At 38.4% G+C, this 14,381-nt stretch overlaps 1 protein-coding gene across 6 annotated transcripts in view; it reads left to right on the top strand.

The window, feature by feature from the left end:
* mast2 (microtubule associated serine/threonine kinase 2) overlaps nt 1-14,381 on the top strand; it is a 560,338-nt gene that overhangs the window by 512,646 nt on the left and 33,311 nt on the right. For 5 of the 6 annotated variants that reach the window (XM_068037080.1, XM_068037082.1, XM_068037081.1 and 2 more), the window contains 6 exons: nt 2,236-2,374; nt 4,809-4,941; nt 7,515-7,680; nt 9,791-9,892; nt 10,403-10,525; nt 12,089-12,198. In XM_068037080.1, the coding sequence (XP_067893181.1) occupies nt 2,236-2,374; nt 4,809-4,941; nt 7,515-7,680; nt 9,791-9,892; nt 10,403-10,525; nt 12,089-12,198 (773 nt within the window). The remainder of the gene's footprint in view (nt 1-2,235; nt 2,375-4,808; nt 4,942-7,514; nt 7,681-9,790; nt 9,893-10,402; nt 10,526-12,088; nt 12,199-14,381) is intronic. The other variant, XM_068037083.1, reaches the window with a different exon arrangement.

The raw sequence follows: 14,381 nt of genomic DNA on the forward strand, positions 1-14,381 counted from the left end.
ACTGAGATAATTGGCCTCCAACAACCACAACCATCTTCCTTTATGCTAGGTATGACTCCAACCTGTGGAGAGTTTTCCCCCTGATTCCCATTGACCAGTTTGGCTAGGGCTTCTTGATGCCATACTCAGTCAAATGCTGCCTTGATATTCAGGGCAATCAATCTCATCTCACCTCTTGAGTTCAGCTCTTTTAGAAACCTAGAAAATAGGAGCAGGAGTGGCCATTCGGCCCTTCGAGCCTGCTCCACCATTCATTATGATCATGGCTGATCATCCAACTCAGTAGCCTGTTCCAGCTTTCGCCCCATACCCTTTGATCCCTTTAGACCCAAGAGCTATATCTAACTGCTTTTTGAAAACATACAATGTTTTGACTTCAACTGCTTTCTGTGGCAGCGGATTCCACAGGCTCACCACTCTTTGGGTGAAGAAATTTCTCCTCATCTTTTGTCCATGTTTGGACCAAGGCTATAATGAGTCAGGAGCTGAGTGGCCCCGACGGACCCCAAACTGAGCATCGGTGAGCAAGTTATTGCTGTTTAAATGGCGCTTGATAGCACTGTCGACCACACCTTCCATTACTTTGCTGATGATCGAGAGTAGACTGATGGGGCATTAATTGGCCGGATTGGATTTGTTCGCTTTTTGCGGATAGGGCACACCTGGGCAATTTTCCACATTGTCGGGTAGATGCCAATGTTGTAGCTGTACTGGAACAGCTTGGTTCAGGGCGCAGCTAAATCTGGAGCACTAGTCTTCAGTATGACAGCCAGGATGTTGTCAGGACCCATAGCCTTTGCAGTATCCAATGCCTTCAGCTATTTCTTGATAATACGTGGAGTGAATTGGAATGGCTGAAGACTGGCATCTGTGATGCTGGAGACCTCAGGAGGAGGCCGAGATGTATCATCCACTCGGCATTTCTGGATGAAGGTGGTTTTGAGTGCTTCACCTTTTCTTTTGTGCTGATGTGCTGGGTTCCTCCATCATTGAGAATGGGGATGTTTGTGGAGACGTCTCCTCCTGTTAGTTGTTTAGTTGTCCATCACCATTCACGACTGGATGTGGACTGTAGAGCTTTGATCCGATCTGTTGGTTGTGGGATTCCTTAGCTCTGTCTGTTGCATGCTTCTTCCCTGTTTGGCACACAAGTAGTCCTGTGCTCTAGCTTCACCAGGTTGACAGCTCATTTTTAAGTATGCCTGGTGCTGCTCCTGGCATGCTCTTCTGCACTTTTCGTTGAACCATGTTGTGTTCACAGCTGAATCTCTGATTGCAAACATTTACTATTTGCGAAAAAGGGTTTTTTCCTTACTATCTCTACCTAGCTGCAAGTTTGTAACAAATAGCGAACTCTCAGCAAAGATCAGCTTGAATCAATCCGATTGAGAACTAATCTGAATGCCAACTAATATCATTGATCAGCTTGGAATCAGACATACTGAAAGGGATACTCTGTGATATTCCAGGGCATTGGCTCCACTAAATGCCTTTAAATGCTGCTAATTTTGAAGTTTTCACCAATCTGTCTAAACCTCTCTGCAGCTTCTCTGGATTGCTGTATTTAGCTTGTATCCTGAAGTGAAATCTCCTTAGAATCTCAAATATTTTCCTTATGAGTCTGTAGAGTATCAAGGTTTAAATAAAATTACTCAGTATATATAGTTACTGTGGCACGTCACTAAGTCAATTACCTATGGGCTTGGTGAAAAGTGGTTGATTTAGCAGGCTAGTGACTTAGATATTTTTCTCACTGCATTTATCTCATTTATCTCTGAACTGATAGGCCAGTTGGTTGATAAATTGCTGCAGTGTTAGCCAGTAATATCGGTTACCATTACGATAACTAATACACTAAACCAATCCTTCAACACCAAGATTCCTTTTGTCAGCTACTGCTGTGCTGATATCAGTGGAACTGCTGACTTTTTAATGATCACAGAAGTTGAAAGTTTTGGTAGAAGTGGTTGAAAATGACACATGGAAGCTAAAGACTCAACTTCCTGGACTCCAGGTTGACCCAGTTAATGGGATATATGTTACAGTGTTAACATTAATTTCAAAATAGAACTTTAAAAAAGGCCAACCTGTTGGAGTTAGAGGAGTGGTCAATGCATAAAGTTCTACGGTATGTATGTTCTTAGTAAAAAGGTATGTTTTCAAATTCAGATTTCCAGTATTGATAAATAGCAAAGCATTTCTATCAGTGTCCTTATTTTGTATTTTGTACCATAGGTGGTGACTGTGCAACTTTATTGAAGAATATTGGTGCTTTGCCGGTTGAAATGGCCAGGATGTATTTTGCAGAGACTGTGCTGGCTTTGGAGTACCTACACAATTATGGCATTGTTCACCGAGACCTCAAGCCAGACAAGTATGAACTCTAACATTCACTACATTCAAGGTCACCTTAGTTTAGTGCTCTACCAAATTAATCTTGATGTTGTCTTGTGAAAAAAGAACCGGCTGTCAATGTTGCCTCTTATCTCAAACTCTTCCTGAGCAAATCATTTTTGTGGGGACAGGGTGTAATTTTATTCCGATTCCTTTGGATCTCAGCATATCTCAGTTCCTTCCGCCACAATGAATGATCTTCTGACCAGGCTTTGCCAGTGTTGGACTGTACATAAGAGGTGAATGGAAGAAGAATTTACTGTTTAGTGAATCATATGAGCATTACCACAGCAAACAATTTCATTAGATGGTTCCAGTTAATACAAAAAAACTCCTTGGTCATCTCAAGTGACAGCCTTGGTTCAGTAGTAGCACTCTCGCCTCTGAGACCTCAACTAGAATAAGAGTTCCAGATATTCCACACATCCACCTGGTCAGTTGCATTAATTAGTCAGCCTATTTCACCGATAAGGAGCAAAACTTCATGAAAAGCTACCTCAACAGTCATTCTTCCTTCCCTGTATCTAAATTTCCCTCACAAAGCACTGCTGCAAGCTTTTCCCCCTTATCTCCCTCCACCCCATGGTGCTGCTCTTTCTTTCTTTCTCATCTCCAAATAAGTGCAGCTGCTGGCTTCTCTCCTTTCTCTTCTTTTCCCCCTTCCTCCCATAAGTACTACTTCTATGTTGTTCTCCAAAGTGCTGTAGCCCACTTCTCTCCTTCCTTCATCCCCCCACTCTCATTCCACACAGCTTTTTCCATTCCCTTAAATTGCTACTCCATGCTTCTCCCCTCTCTTTTCTTTAAGTGCTGCTGCTGGATTCTCTACCTGCGCTGCTACCCCAGCTTCTGAAAGCACTGGTCTCAGTCTCTTCTCTCGCTTCCCTCTCTTAAAAACTCTACTCTGAGCCTGTGTCTTATGCTCGACAAAGACGTGTCTATTATAAATGTGGTCCTTTCATGAGTTACACAAGATCAAAAAGCTTGTTTCAACTTATAATCAAATAAATATCTTTAAGATGAATTCCAGTAGTTAATTAGCCTTGTTGACACTGTGGTAAGTTCCAGTGAATAGCTAATAAATGCTGTCCAAAACCTTCCTAACCTCACCATTGGGCACCCGTGCATTATGTACAAGATTCCTATACCAGTATGCATGAGCTTCTTCTATAGAATATTAAATGTTGCCTGCCATTCCTTAGCTCAACAACTTAATTTGCCTAGATTTCTTTGAAATAATGGATCTGGCGGACATGAGTATGAAATTAGTAAATTTCAAGTCAGAATGGAATTTTTCCTCTCATGCAGAGTAGTAGATAATGAAAGTCGGTCATTCAATGTCAACTCCTTTAATAAAAATGAGCTGGATGATTATATATTACAATCACCATTGTCTTTACATTTGTGCCTTGTACCCTGTTATAACATGATATCTAGTATGACACACAATGTTTATGGGTAGCATAAAGAGCCAATATTTAACATACCGCTGGCACATAGCATCCAAAAGCAGTTTTATAAAGAAACAAATACTGTATGTACATTGTACAAAGATTATTCAAATTACCGTAATAAGATAATTTCTGTAAAGGAACATCATCCTAATGCCACAAATGAGCATATTGTTTATCATTTTTAAAATCTGTTTTGTGTTTAAAAAATTGCCACTTTAAATACATAACACTGGATAACTCGATGATTATTTCAATTACATTAGTCTTGCATTCACGTGGAATCATAAATATTTTGAGCATAGGACTCAAAACATAATTGCCATATGAACCTTCAGGTTACATTACTGTCTTGAATTTAATCCACTGTATCTAAGTGTTATTGATGCATACACTTCTACAACTGTTAATACATTGACAATTTTGAAGTATTGTTAACTTGACATCATTACTTAAATTGAAAACATTTGCTGTTAATTGATAGAAGCTTTCTGGCCCATTTGTATCAGAAAAAGTATTGGTGACATGATAAAGGTTTATAAGATGATCAGGGGAATAGATAGGGTAGACAGTCAGAAACTTTTTCCCCGGGTGGAGCAAAGCGTTACAAGGGGTCATAAATTTAAGGTGAAGGGTGGGAGATATAAGGGGGATGTCAGGGGAAGGTTCTTTACCCAGAGAGTGGTCGGGGCATGGAATGCCTTGCCTGGGGAAGTTGTTGAGTCAGAAACTTTAGGGACTTTCAAACGGCTTTTAGATAGGTATATGGATAAAGGAGAATGATGGGGTATAGATTAAATTGTCCTTGACAGAGGACAAAGGATCGGCACAACATCGTGGGCCGAAGGGCCTGTTCTGTGCTGTATTTTCTATGTTCTATGTTCTATGTAATCTCGTAATACATTGTAGAACCGGTCATGTCTAAATGACCTCTAATATTGATTGAGTTTTTTCCGCTTACAGTCTGCTCATCACTTCGATGGGTCACATCAAGCTGACAGATTTTGGACTTTCAAAGATTGGTCTGATGAGCCTCACTACCAATCTATATGAAGGGCACATTGAAAAAGACGCAAGAGAATTTCTTGACAAGCAGGTGAAAACCCCAGATGATCTTCTAGTGAACATTTTTGAGTGCTGTTATTGCTGACCTCTTTTTGTGGAATTATCATTGTGGAGTACATTTGGTGTTAATTTCATTGTTACAACTCTAACTAACAACGATATACTCTGCTTTACTTCGTTATCTCTCCTGCGATTTCTATCAGAAGGCTTTGGAGTTGGTAGTTAAATGAGAAATGACATTTATAAAAATCGAATCCTGAATGTCATTTACAGTTTCTTTCACACAATGTCCTTGTACCTAAGTGCACATTTCAGCTGCTGACATTGTGTAGCAGGATAGAAAAAATACAATAGGCATTCCTTAATAACATTGTCCATGGAATAAGGTAACTCTTAAATATTGGTACAGAAATACTGTAGTCCTTAAAGGATATCATAAAATTTTGTATGTAATTTGTTCCTTGTTTTATTGTTGCGTTACTGAAGGGAATGGCATGAGGGAGAAGAAAATATTATACCTTGGAGAACGGCACAGCCTTCCAAGAGTTGTCTTCAAATCAAGGCGAGGTTTCCCCTTTAATGACCATAGGCATTTAAGTGAAATAAGTTGGATAAGTTTCAACTTAAATGCACAACACAAATTATTTGCCTCACTTATAAAACCCTAAAGTGTGAACATTTTTCCAGTGGCAGTACCAAGCTCAGGTATAGCTGTTTCAGGAAAAATAAGCTGCCTTGCTACTTTAGAAAAAACTGCTGTCTGCTGCAATTGGTATGTTTTTGTTTTAACCTTACACACCAGCTATTATTATGTCTGGCTATAATAATGCAAGTTGTTAGACTTTGTTAGTGAGATTCACGATTTACGACAAGCTGTGATTTAAGACGGCCCAAATTCACTTTAAAACCACTGTATATGGAGAGTCCAGAGGAGACTGTGATCCTACTAGTCTGGGCTGAATTTGAATACAGATTCTAGAGTGAAATTACTGTATTGTAATGCACAGTATCACCCATTCTTTAATATTTTAATCAGTGAAAATTGATAGTAAATTAGTTCACGTATCTATCTAGAAAGGATTAATATGTCGTAATTGTTGGCTTAAGCCACTGACTGTCTAGCAGTAGTTTCTTAATGAATAAAATTATTACAAAACTAATTTATGCTGGAAATCTAAAGGTGATTCCTGTTAAACTGATTTCTGACCATCAGTTATGTGACTGCAATAGCATTTAATAGTTTGCATGTTAAGTAGGGAATGGGAGGAAAACAACAATTCATGGGCTAAAGAAGTTAGATATTTTAGCAGCTCTCTCATTTCCAGACATTTTTTTTCTTTTCCACTTTCATCCACCCCAGCCACCCTTACACATTTCTCGAAAGCAGTTCCACAGATGTTGGCACTTTTTTTTATTCATTCATGGGATGTGGATGTCGCTGGCTCGACCAGCATTTATTGCTCATCCCTAATTGCCCTTGAGAAGGTGGTGGTGAGCTGCCTTCTTGAACTGCTGCAGTCTAGGTGGCATGTTTAAGTGGCCAATTTTAATTTGCTAAGCCTGATGAATTGCAGACTATTCAATTGAACCTGATAATGTAATCACTTGACTTTCAGAAGTGTGCAGCTTCTAGCAGGACCTTCTGGACAAGCCAACTTTTTAAAATTTTAAATTCAGGGACAATATACTGCATCACCATCTTTGCATAAAAGGTAGAACAACTCAGCAATCAAACCGGGGAAATTACAGGTCTAAAGGACTCAATGCCATTTCCAACGTGTTTTAAAATAAATTTCTAAAACTATTTAAATAGTACTGCGGAGAAAGCAAATGTTGTGAGAAAGCAAATGTTGAGAGTTCAAAATAACCGTAGCAAGTAAATTCAAACGTAGATCTGTGGTAGGGGGACTAATTGAATCTGACATATAGGGATGTAAAAGGAAGTGAAAGTATGCGACAGAGAGATGCTTGTTGCCAAAATAAAAGGATGTAAGTGGGATTCTAAGACGGGACTGGCATTAACCTAGTGAGAGTGGATGGCCATGCAAGGGACCAAAAAAATGATTTGATGGTGGGAATAGGAAAGAAATAGTTCCCCTTTGGTATGAGAAACGGTGTTGCTTGAAACTTTCAGCAAGGAACCTTAATAGTCTGACAAGGTGCACTTTTTTTGGTTAATTGTTTTTCAGGTAATTTCTTTTGAGTTTCTGTTGATCATGTCTTCATGGAAATTATCATGCATCTGTAATCCTGTCTCGTCAGGTGGCCTGTCAAATGCTCTGCTGGATTAAGATCCATGTTATATAATTATCAGTTATCCCATGCCATATGTTCCAAAATGTTGCAGGATCAACTCCTAGTTGTTACAATGAATGGTACACTATCTTTTTGTGATTTTTTTGTAAAAAAAAAATCAGGTAGTTTATTGAGCTGCCTTCATTGTCTTGCTATTTATGGACAGAAAGCCATATCAATTCCATTCACTTCACCATATTGATGTTTGCTAAACTGAAAAACATTTTGTTGAAGCATAGATATATATTGAGGGTTTAAATGTGTGGACAAATAAACTTTGTAAAACCTGGTTTCTTTATCTTGACAAAGGTATGTGGAACTCCGGAATACATTGCTCCTGAAGTGATACTGCGGCAGGGTTATGGGAAACCAGTGGATTGGTGGGCCATGGGTATAATCCTGTATGAATTTCTGGTGGGATGTGTTCCTTTTTTTGGAGATACTCCAGAGGAACTGTTTGGACAAGTGATAAGTGGTGAGTTTTATGTTTTGGTTTGGTGGACTTGCCTTCACCCCAATTATGATGTGTAGAGAACATTGGAGAGAAGCTGCAAATAAATCCTCTAAAGCTGAATTGCTTCTAGAATGCAGAATGTTCACCCAGATTTTGCGGTGATAATGATGGTGAAGTTGTCAGCATTCACCATCATTACTCCACTGAAGCTGACAGCAACTTCAGGATCTCCACATGTGTGCAAGATAACACAGAAACCCAGAAGTAGCTGTCAGTGATTGAGAGGGTGTCCTGTAGAGGTCCTCCCAGAGTGCAGTCCTTAAGCAATCAGTAAATTGGTGAAAACTTCCACTTTAGTACCATTAGCCTTGCTGTAAAAACCCTCAAAAAGGTTACACCTTGTTGAATGAGGTGGATCTGGGTTTTTAAACTGCATACTAAGTTCATGATTACTGTTAAACACTCTCACTGGCTCTGAAAAGCTGATTTTATTTTTGTGAAATGCCATATTTCTCCATTATGATTTAAAAACAAAATTCCACTTTATAATTTTTTTTTAAAGTTTGTGGTATTTTAGCTTCTATCTTAATCCGATCACATCATTTATTTCACTATCTGAAAATTTAAATTAAAAGTGATGATAATCAGTGCTTTTAACTTTCTGGTTTGCTGTCTGAGAATATTTTAGTGTGATTGGCTACTTGCCCTGTTTACTGACGTCATTTTAATAAAGTTGTAAATTTATTTTAAACAGCTTAACAACTTGTGTAAAATTACTATACCCAATATTTCAACAAGTGCATTAAACAATATGTTAGAATAGCATTCAACAGATTTTACATAGAATTACATATAAATTGCAGTACAGAAACAAACCAGGTTAGTGTTTATCCTCCACACAAGCATTAGTCCTAACCGCATGTCCTGCCCTGTTCCCATATCCCTTTATTCACCTTTCCTTCAGCCATCTTTCTAATCTATTCTTAAATGTTGCCGTGGTCTCCACTTCAATCACTAACACGAGTAGTGCATTTCACAGCCACACAACCTTATGTTTTTTTTTAAGTTTTTCCTGTGCTCTGCCCTAAATCTCTTGTATTTAATCTTACATCCATGTCCCAGTTTTGGTCTCCCTATCTCAAAGAGGATATCAAGTTATTTTCAGACAGGGTGTAGAAAAGGGCTTCATGAATGATCCTAGAGCTCAGGGACTGACATTTGAAGAAAGATTGACGACCTTGGGTCTTCTCTCTCCTGAAAAGAGAAGACTGAGAGGGGATATGATAGAAATGTTTAGAACTCTGAAGGGTTTGAACAAATTGGATCCAAGTAAGTTTTTCTTCTATATATAGAATTTAAGCACTAGGGGTCATATTTACACATTAAGGGCAACAAAGGAAAACAGGAGGAAATTTTTTACTAAAAGGCTGGAAAATATGTGGAACAGATTACCGGTATGGCTCGTGAACCAATAAACCTTAATGAGTTTCAAGAAGGAACTAAGCAGGTTCTTTTCAAAAACTGGAATTCAGAGTTAAATGCACCAGGGGAATACTGTGGGTGGTTGGACTAGATGAACCAATAGTCTTCTGCCTGAAGCTGTTACTTCGTAAACTGGAATCTGTTCAAAATGATAGATTTCATAGAATCATAGAAAGTTTACGGCACAGAAAGAGGCCACTTGGCCTCTTTCAATAACGCATATAGGGAAAATCTATTTCTGCTGGTCATGTGTCGATCACTAGAGGGACATGAATTTAAACTCATCACCAAAAGAACACAGGGTGATGTTAAGAGATTTTTATTTTTACACAGAGGGTTGTAGGGGTTCAGAATGTTCTACCAGGAAAGGTGGTAGAAACAAATTAATAACAGCCTTCGAAAGGGAAGTGTCTAAATATATGAAAAATAACATTTAAAGCATACATTGGGAAAGGATAAGATAATGGGATTAAGTGGATAATTCTTTGAGAGCTGCACAGGAGTAATGGGCATGTGACCTCTTGTGCTATACACTTTTATGATTATACGATTTAATTTTGGAGGAAGTTTTAAATTATTTAAATTAGACGTTACAAGTATTAGCTTCACATAAAATCTTCTATTGTTATCTTTTTGTTTAATTGCTCAGATGAGATAGCTTGGCCTGATGGGGATGATGCTTTACCACCTGATGCTGAGGACCTCATCTCAAAGCTGCTAAGGCAAAATCCATTGGAAAGGCTAGGTGCAGGTAATGATTAGCATTTACTTCTCTGAAGTATGACCAATGTTAGAGATACTTATGGAATTCTACTGGATTGGAATCTTAAAATTACTGTTACTAAAATCTTCCTGTGTGTTTGTGCATTTTAATTGCTCTCTCTCTCCATCTCCCTTTCCTCTTCTCTCATTATTCATATTTCTACTTTTCTATATGAGCTTGTTTTGAAATCTCAATCTTTTATCTGAAAGACAGTTGACGAGCTATCAGGGCAGTTTTGCAGCATATAGTGATCTTATTTTTAGCACATTAAGAATAATTAAACCATTTGTGCGCATGTGCTAGCTTATTTTTGTACTATTTTATTTTTCAGTACAGGAATTAGAAGAGTGAATTAACCTTATTTTTTACTGAAAAGGCTTTGCTTGTGGCTTGTGAGGGAGGGTTGTAGGGTGATGAAGTTGCTTAGCTTTGCCCTTTCATGTAAGGTCAAGAATGGTGGACTTGAATCAACACAGAACTATGCTTTGTCCTCCTTAGGCAGTGTCTATGAAGTTAAGCAACATCGGTTTTTCACAGACCTGGACTGGAACAGTCTGCTTCGTCAGAAAGCTGAATTCATTCCTCAGCTTGAGTCAGAAGATGACACCAGTTACTTTGACAGTAGGTAGAGTTTAGAAACCTGTGGCCTGAGGTTAAAAGATAAAATTCTAACTAAAATCATTCAGCTTCTCCTTTTGTTTTGTTGCTTCTTGCTCCATTACTGTACAAGTTTAAGTGCACTGGTTGTCATAATTATGGAAAAATTAACAAAGTTTAATGTTAAAGTGTCATACGATTTGCACTTTGAAAAATAAAATGGTAACCAAGAATTATAATTCACATTTGTATATTACATTTTTACATTCCTACTCAGTAATTTTATTTCATCAATATGTGTTGAAGACCTTATTGGGGTTACTGGCTCGAGAAAGTTGCTGAGATGGGTGGGAGCTGATTTGACAGGCACAGCTGAAATTATACAATTGTAGAAACAGTTCCTGTTTGCAATTATTGATATTTCAAAACCCTCATGACTGAGTTCAGTAAATTTTCAGCTGCTTTCCCTGATATCATTAACTCAACCTTGAAAACAAAACTCCTCATTTTTTTTTAGTAGTGCAAGTTAATCCTAACACTTTTCCTTGACTTTTTTAAAATGTGTACAGCACATTAGGAGGAATATCAGATGTGGATACCAATTAAGTCCGTCAGTATCAGTGTCAAGTTTTCTCAGTTCAACTGCAGGCAAGCCCTCTGCTTGCAATGAACAATGAATATTCACTGCAGCCTCAGAAAAACCCTCCAAGAATTTTGCATTCCTCCAACTCTGGACTCTTGTGCATCTCCACTCGCTTTGTCTCACTATCAGTGGCTGTGCCTTCAGTCTTCTATGCTCTGGAATCCCCTCCTAAACCTCTGCCTCTCCACCTCTTTCTCCTCCTTTAAACCTACCTCTTTGACCAAGCTTTTAATCATCCCACCTAATATTTTATTTTGCCTCAGTGTCAATATTTGTCAGATTGCGCTACTATGAAGTGCCTTGGGATGTTTTTCTAAGTTAAAGATGCTATATAAGTGAATGTTGTTGTACTTTAGTGCTTAATTATGACTAATATTGTCCCATGAACTCAGAACTCAACCAAGTTGTTCTCATTTAATGGCCCTTGTAGACAGTAGAGGAAGATTTTATTCCTATTTCTTTAGGTTGAACTTGAACTTTAGATGACAATATTTAAAATAACCCTTTCTGAATCTTCAAGGTCACAAACATCAAACAGGACAAAGCAACAAGTCAAAATAAATTGTTGCCTGGACTTTAAAGCCAGATTGCCAGAACTTGATCTATACGATCACCTAGATTTGATTTTTCATAGAAATGTAATGATGCCAACTCTCCCTGTTTAAAATTGTGTGTGATGAAAAAGTTTGTTACTTTAAAAGGAACAAAAAAAGCAGATGCTGTCAGAATTACTAAAAACAGTTTTGATAGTTTAATGCTCAATTTTTACCAAGTCTCCTTTTGTTGCGGGTGTTTGATTTAGTCCATTATTTTCACGTAACACTTTATCTATCTGACTTTGTGGCAATCAAAAATGGTCTGATTGAGATGACGTGTGCAAATGTGTCAATTTAAAAATCACTGAATTAGTACTCGTTTTTGATAGATATCTTTTTTTGTCATAGCTCGATCTGACAGGTACCACCATCTTGATTCTGATGAGGAAGATGACACTAATGATGATGACCATGTAGAAATCAAACAGTTTTCATCATGTTCACCAAGATTCAGCAAGGTAAGTGCAATATCTAGATTACTGAACGTGAGAGGTACTATTGGGTCTCTTTTCAGGGTTTACAGTATTATAATTCAAGAAGTGAATTAATTTGAAGCACCATAAGTGATCCATGTGGTAACCAGATGTGTTTTTGAAGAGAGAAGTAATTGAGGGATTTGGTGAGAACCTGAGTAGGTGAAATCAAGATCATTCAGAAAGAATAACACTTACTAGGCTTTTCCCTGTTCCAAAAAAATCAAATTAGTGCAATCCCCATTTCAGGGCATGAGCACATAATCCAAACTAACAATCCAGTACAGTAAAAGTCCTGTCTCAATAATTGGAAAAAGGCACAGAGTTTTCGTAGTGTCTTAGCTAACATTTTTCCTTCAACCAGCAGCATCAAAAACCGATTAATGTGGATGTTCATTTGATTGCTGTTTGTGAATTTTATCTGTGCACAATAATGGCACTGTACTTCAAAGTGAGATTCATGACATGTGAAACGTTTTGAGATCCATCTAACTCAAGTGATACAGTGCTTTAAAAAAGGAAGAATTTTTCTCATTAATTCATTTGCAACATTAACTGGAAAATCTAGACACAAAACAATTTTTGGGAATGGAGTAGGTAAACATTAATCAGGACATCTTCATCACCGCTGTTTTATTTTCATTCTACTCTGTAACTGATTAGGTTTTCTTAATTTGATAATTTGGATTTCTGTCATAAAGTTAACAACTTCAACCCCCATTTTATTTGGTTTACAGGCATGATCATCGTAAACTATGCCAGTCACCACCTTACATGGAGTTAATTTAAACAACCTCATGTAGCTAATTTAGTCAAATGTGTAGTCATATTGATGACCTTGTAAGTGGGATGATAATATTATATTGGCCAGTGGGGCAATTTGGCTCAATATGTGTGTATAAGGCTTGGTTGATTTTTTTTATTCGCTCATGGGATGTGGGCATGGCTGACAAGGTCAGCATTTATCGCCCATCCCTAATTGCCATTGAGAAGGTGGTGGTGAGCTGCCTTCTTGAACTGCTACAGTCCATGTGGTGTCGGTACACCGAGAGTGCTGTTAAGCAGAGAGTTCCAATATTCTAACCCAGTGATAATGAAGGAAGGGGGATATATTTCTAAGTCAGAATGGTGTATGATTTTGAAGGGAGCTTGCAGATAGTGGTGTTCCCATGCACCTGCTGCCCTCACTGTTTTAGGTAGAATAAGTCGTGGGTTTGGAAGATGATGTGGAAGAAACCTTGGCAAGTTGCTGCATTGCATCTTGTAAATGATACATACTACAGTAACGGTGCACTGATGGTGGAGGGATTGAATGTTTAAGATGATGGATAGGGTGCTGATCAAGTGGGCTACTTTGCCCTAGATCATGTCGAGCTTCTTGAGTGTTGTTGGAGCTGCACTTATCCAGGCAAAGTGTGAAATATTTGATATGATAAGCATAATGAGAGAGAGGTAGTACTAGAGGGTCTGACATCCTTGTAAGTGGATGAATTGCATCCCAGGTTGTTAAAGGAAGCCAGGGAGGAAATAGCGGATGCGCTGAGGATCATCTTCAAATCCTCACTAGATACAGGAGAGGTACCAGACGATTGGAGGTCTGTGAATATTGTACCATTGTTTAAAAAGGGTGCGAGGGATAGGTCAAATAATTATAGGCCAATCAGTCTGACCTTGGTGGTGGGTAAATTGTTAGAATCTACTCTGAGGGACAGGATAAACTGCCACTTAGAAAGGCAAGGGTTAATCAGGGATAGTCAGCAGGGATTTGTTAATGGAAGGTCATGTCTTACTAACCTAATTGAGTTTTTTGAGGAAGAAACAAGAACAATTGATGAGGGAAGCTCAATGGATGTGGTCTACATGGATTTTAGTAAGGCATTTGACAAGGTCCCACATGGCAGGCTGGTCAGTAAAATGAAAGCCCATGGGATACAGAGGAATGTGGCAGGTTGGATCCAAAATTGGCTCAGGACCAGGAAACAAAGGGCAGTAGTCGACGGATGTTTTTGTGAATGAAAAGCTGTTTCCATTGGCGTTCCACAGGGCTCAGTGTTGGGTCCCTTTCTGTTTGTGGTATATATTAATGATTTGGACTTAAATGTGGGAGTCATGATTGGGAAATTTGCTGATGACACAAAAATTGGACGTGTAGTTGATATTGAAGAGGA

Source organism: Heterodontus francisci, chromosome 8 (genome assembly GCF_036365525.1).
Source record: "Heterodontus francisci isolate sHetFra1 chromosome 8, sHetFra1.hap1, whole genome shotgun sequence".
Taxonomy (NCBI): domain Eukaryota; kingdom Metazoa; phylum Chordata; class Chondrichthyes; order Heterodontiformes; family Heterodontidae; genus Heterodontus; species Heterodontus francisci.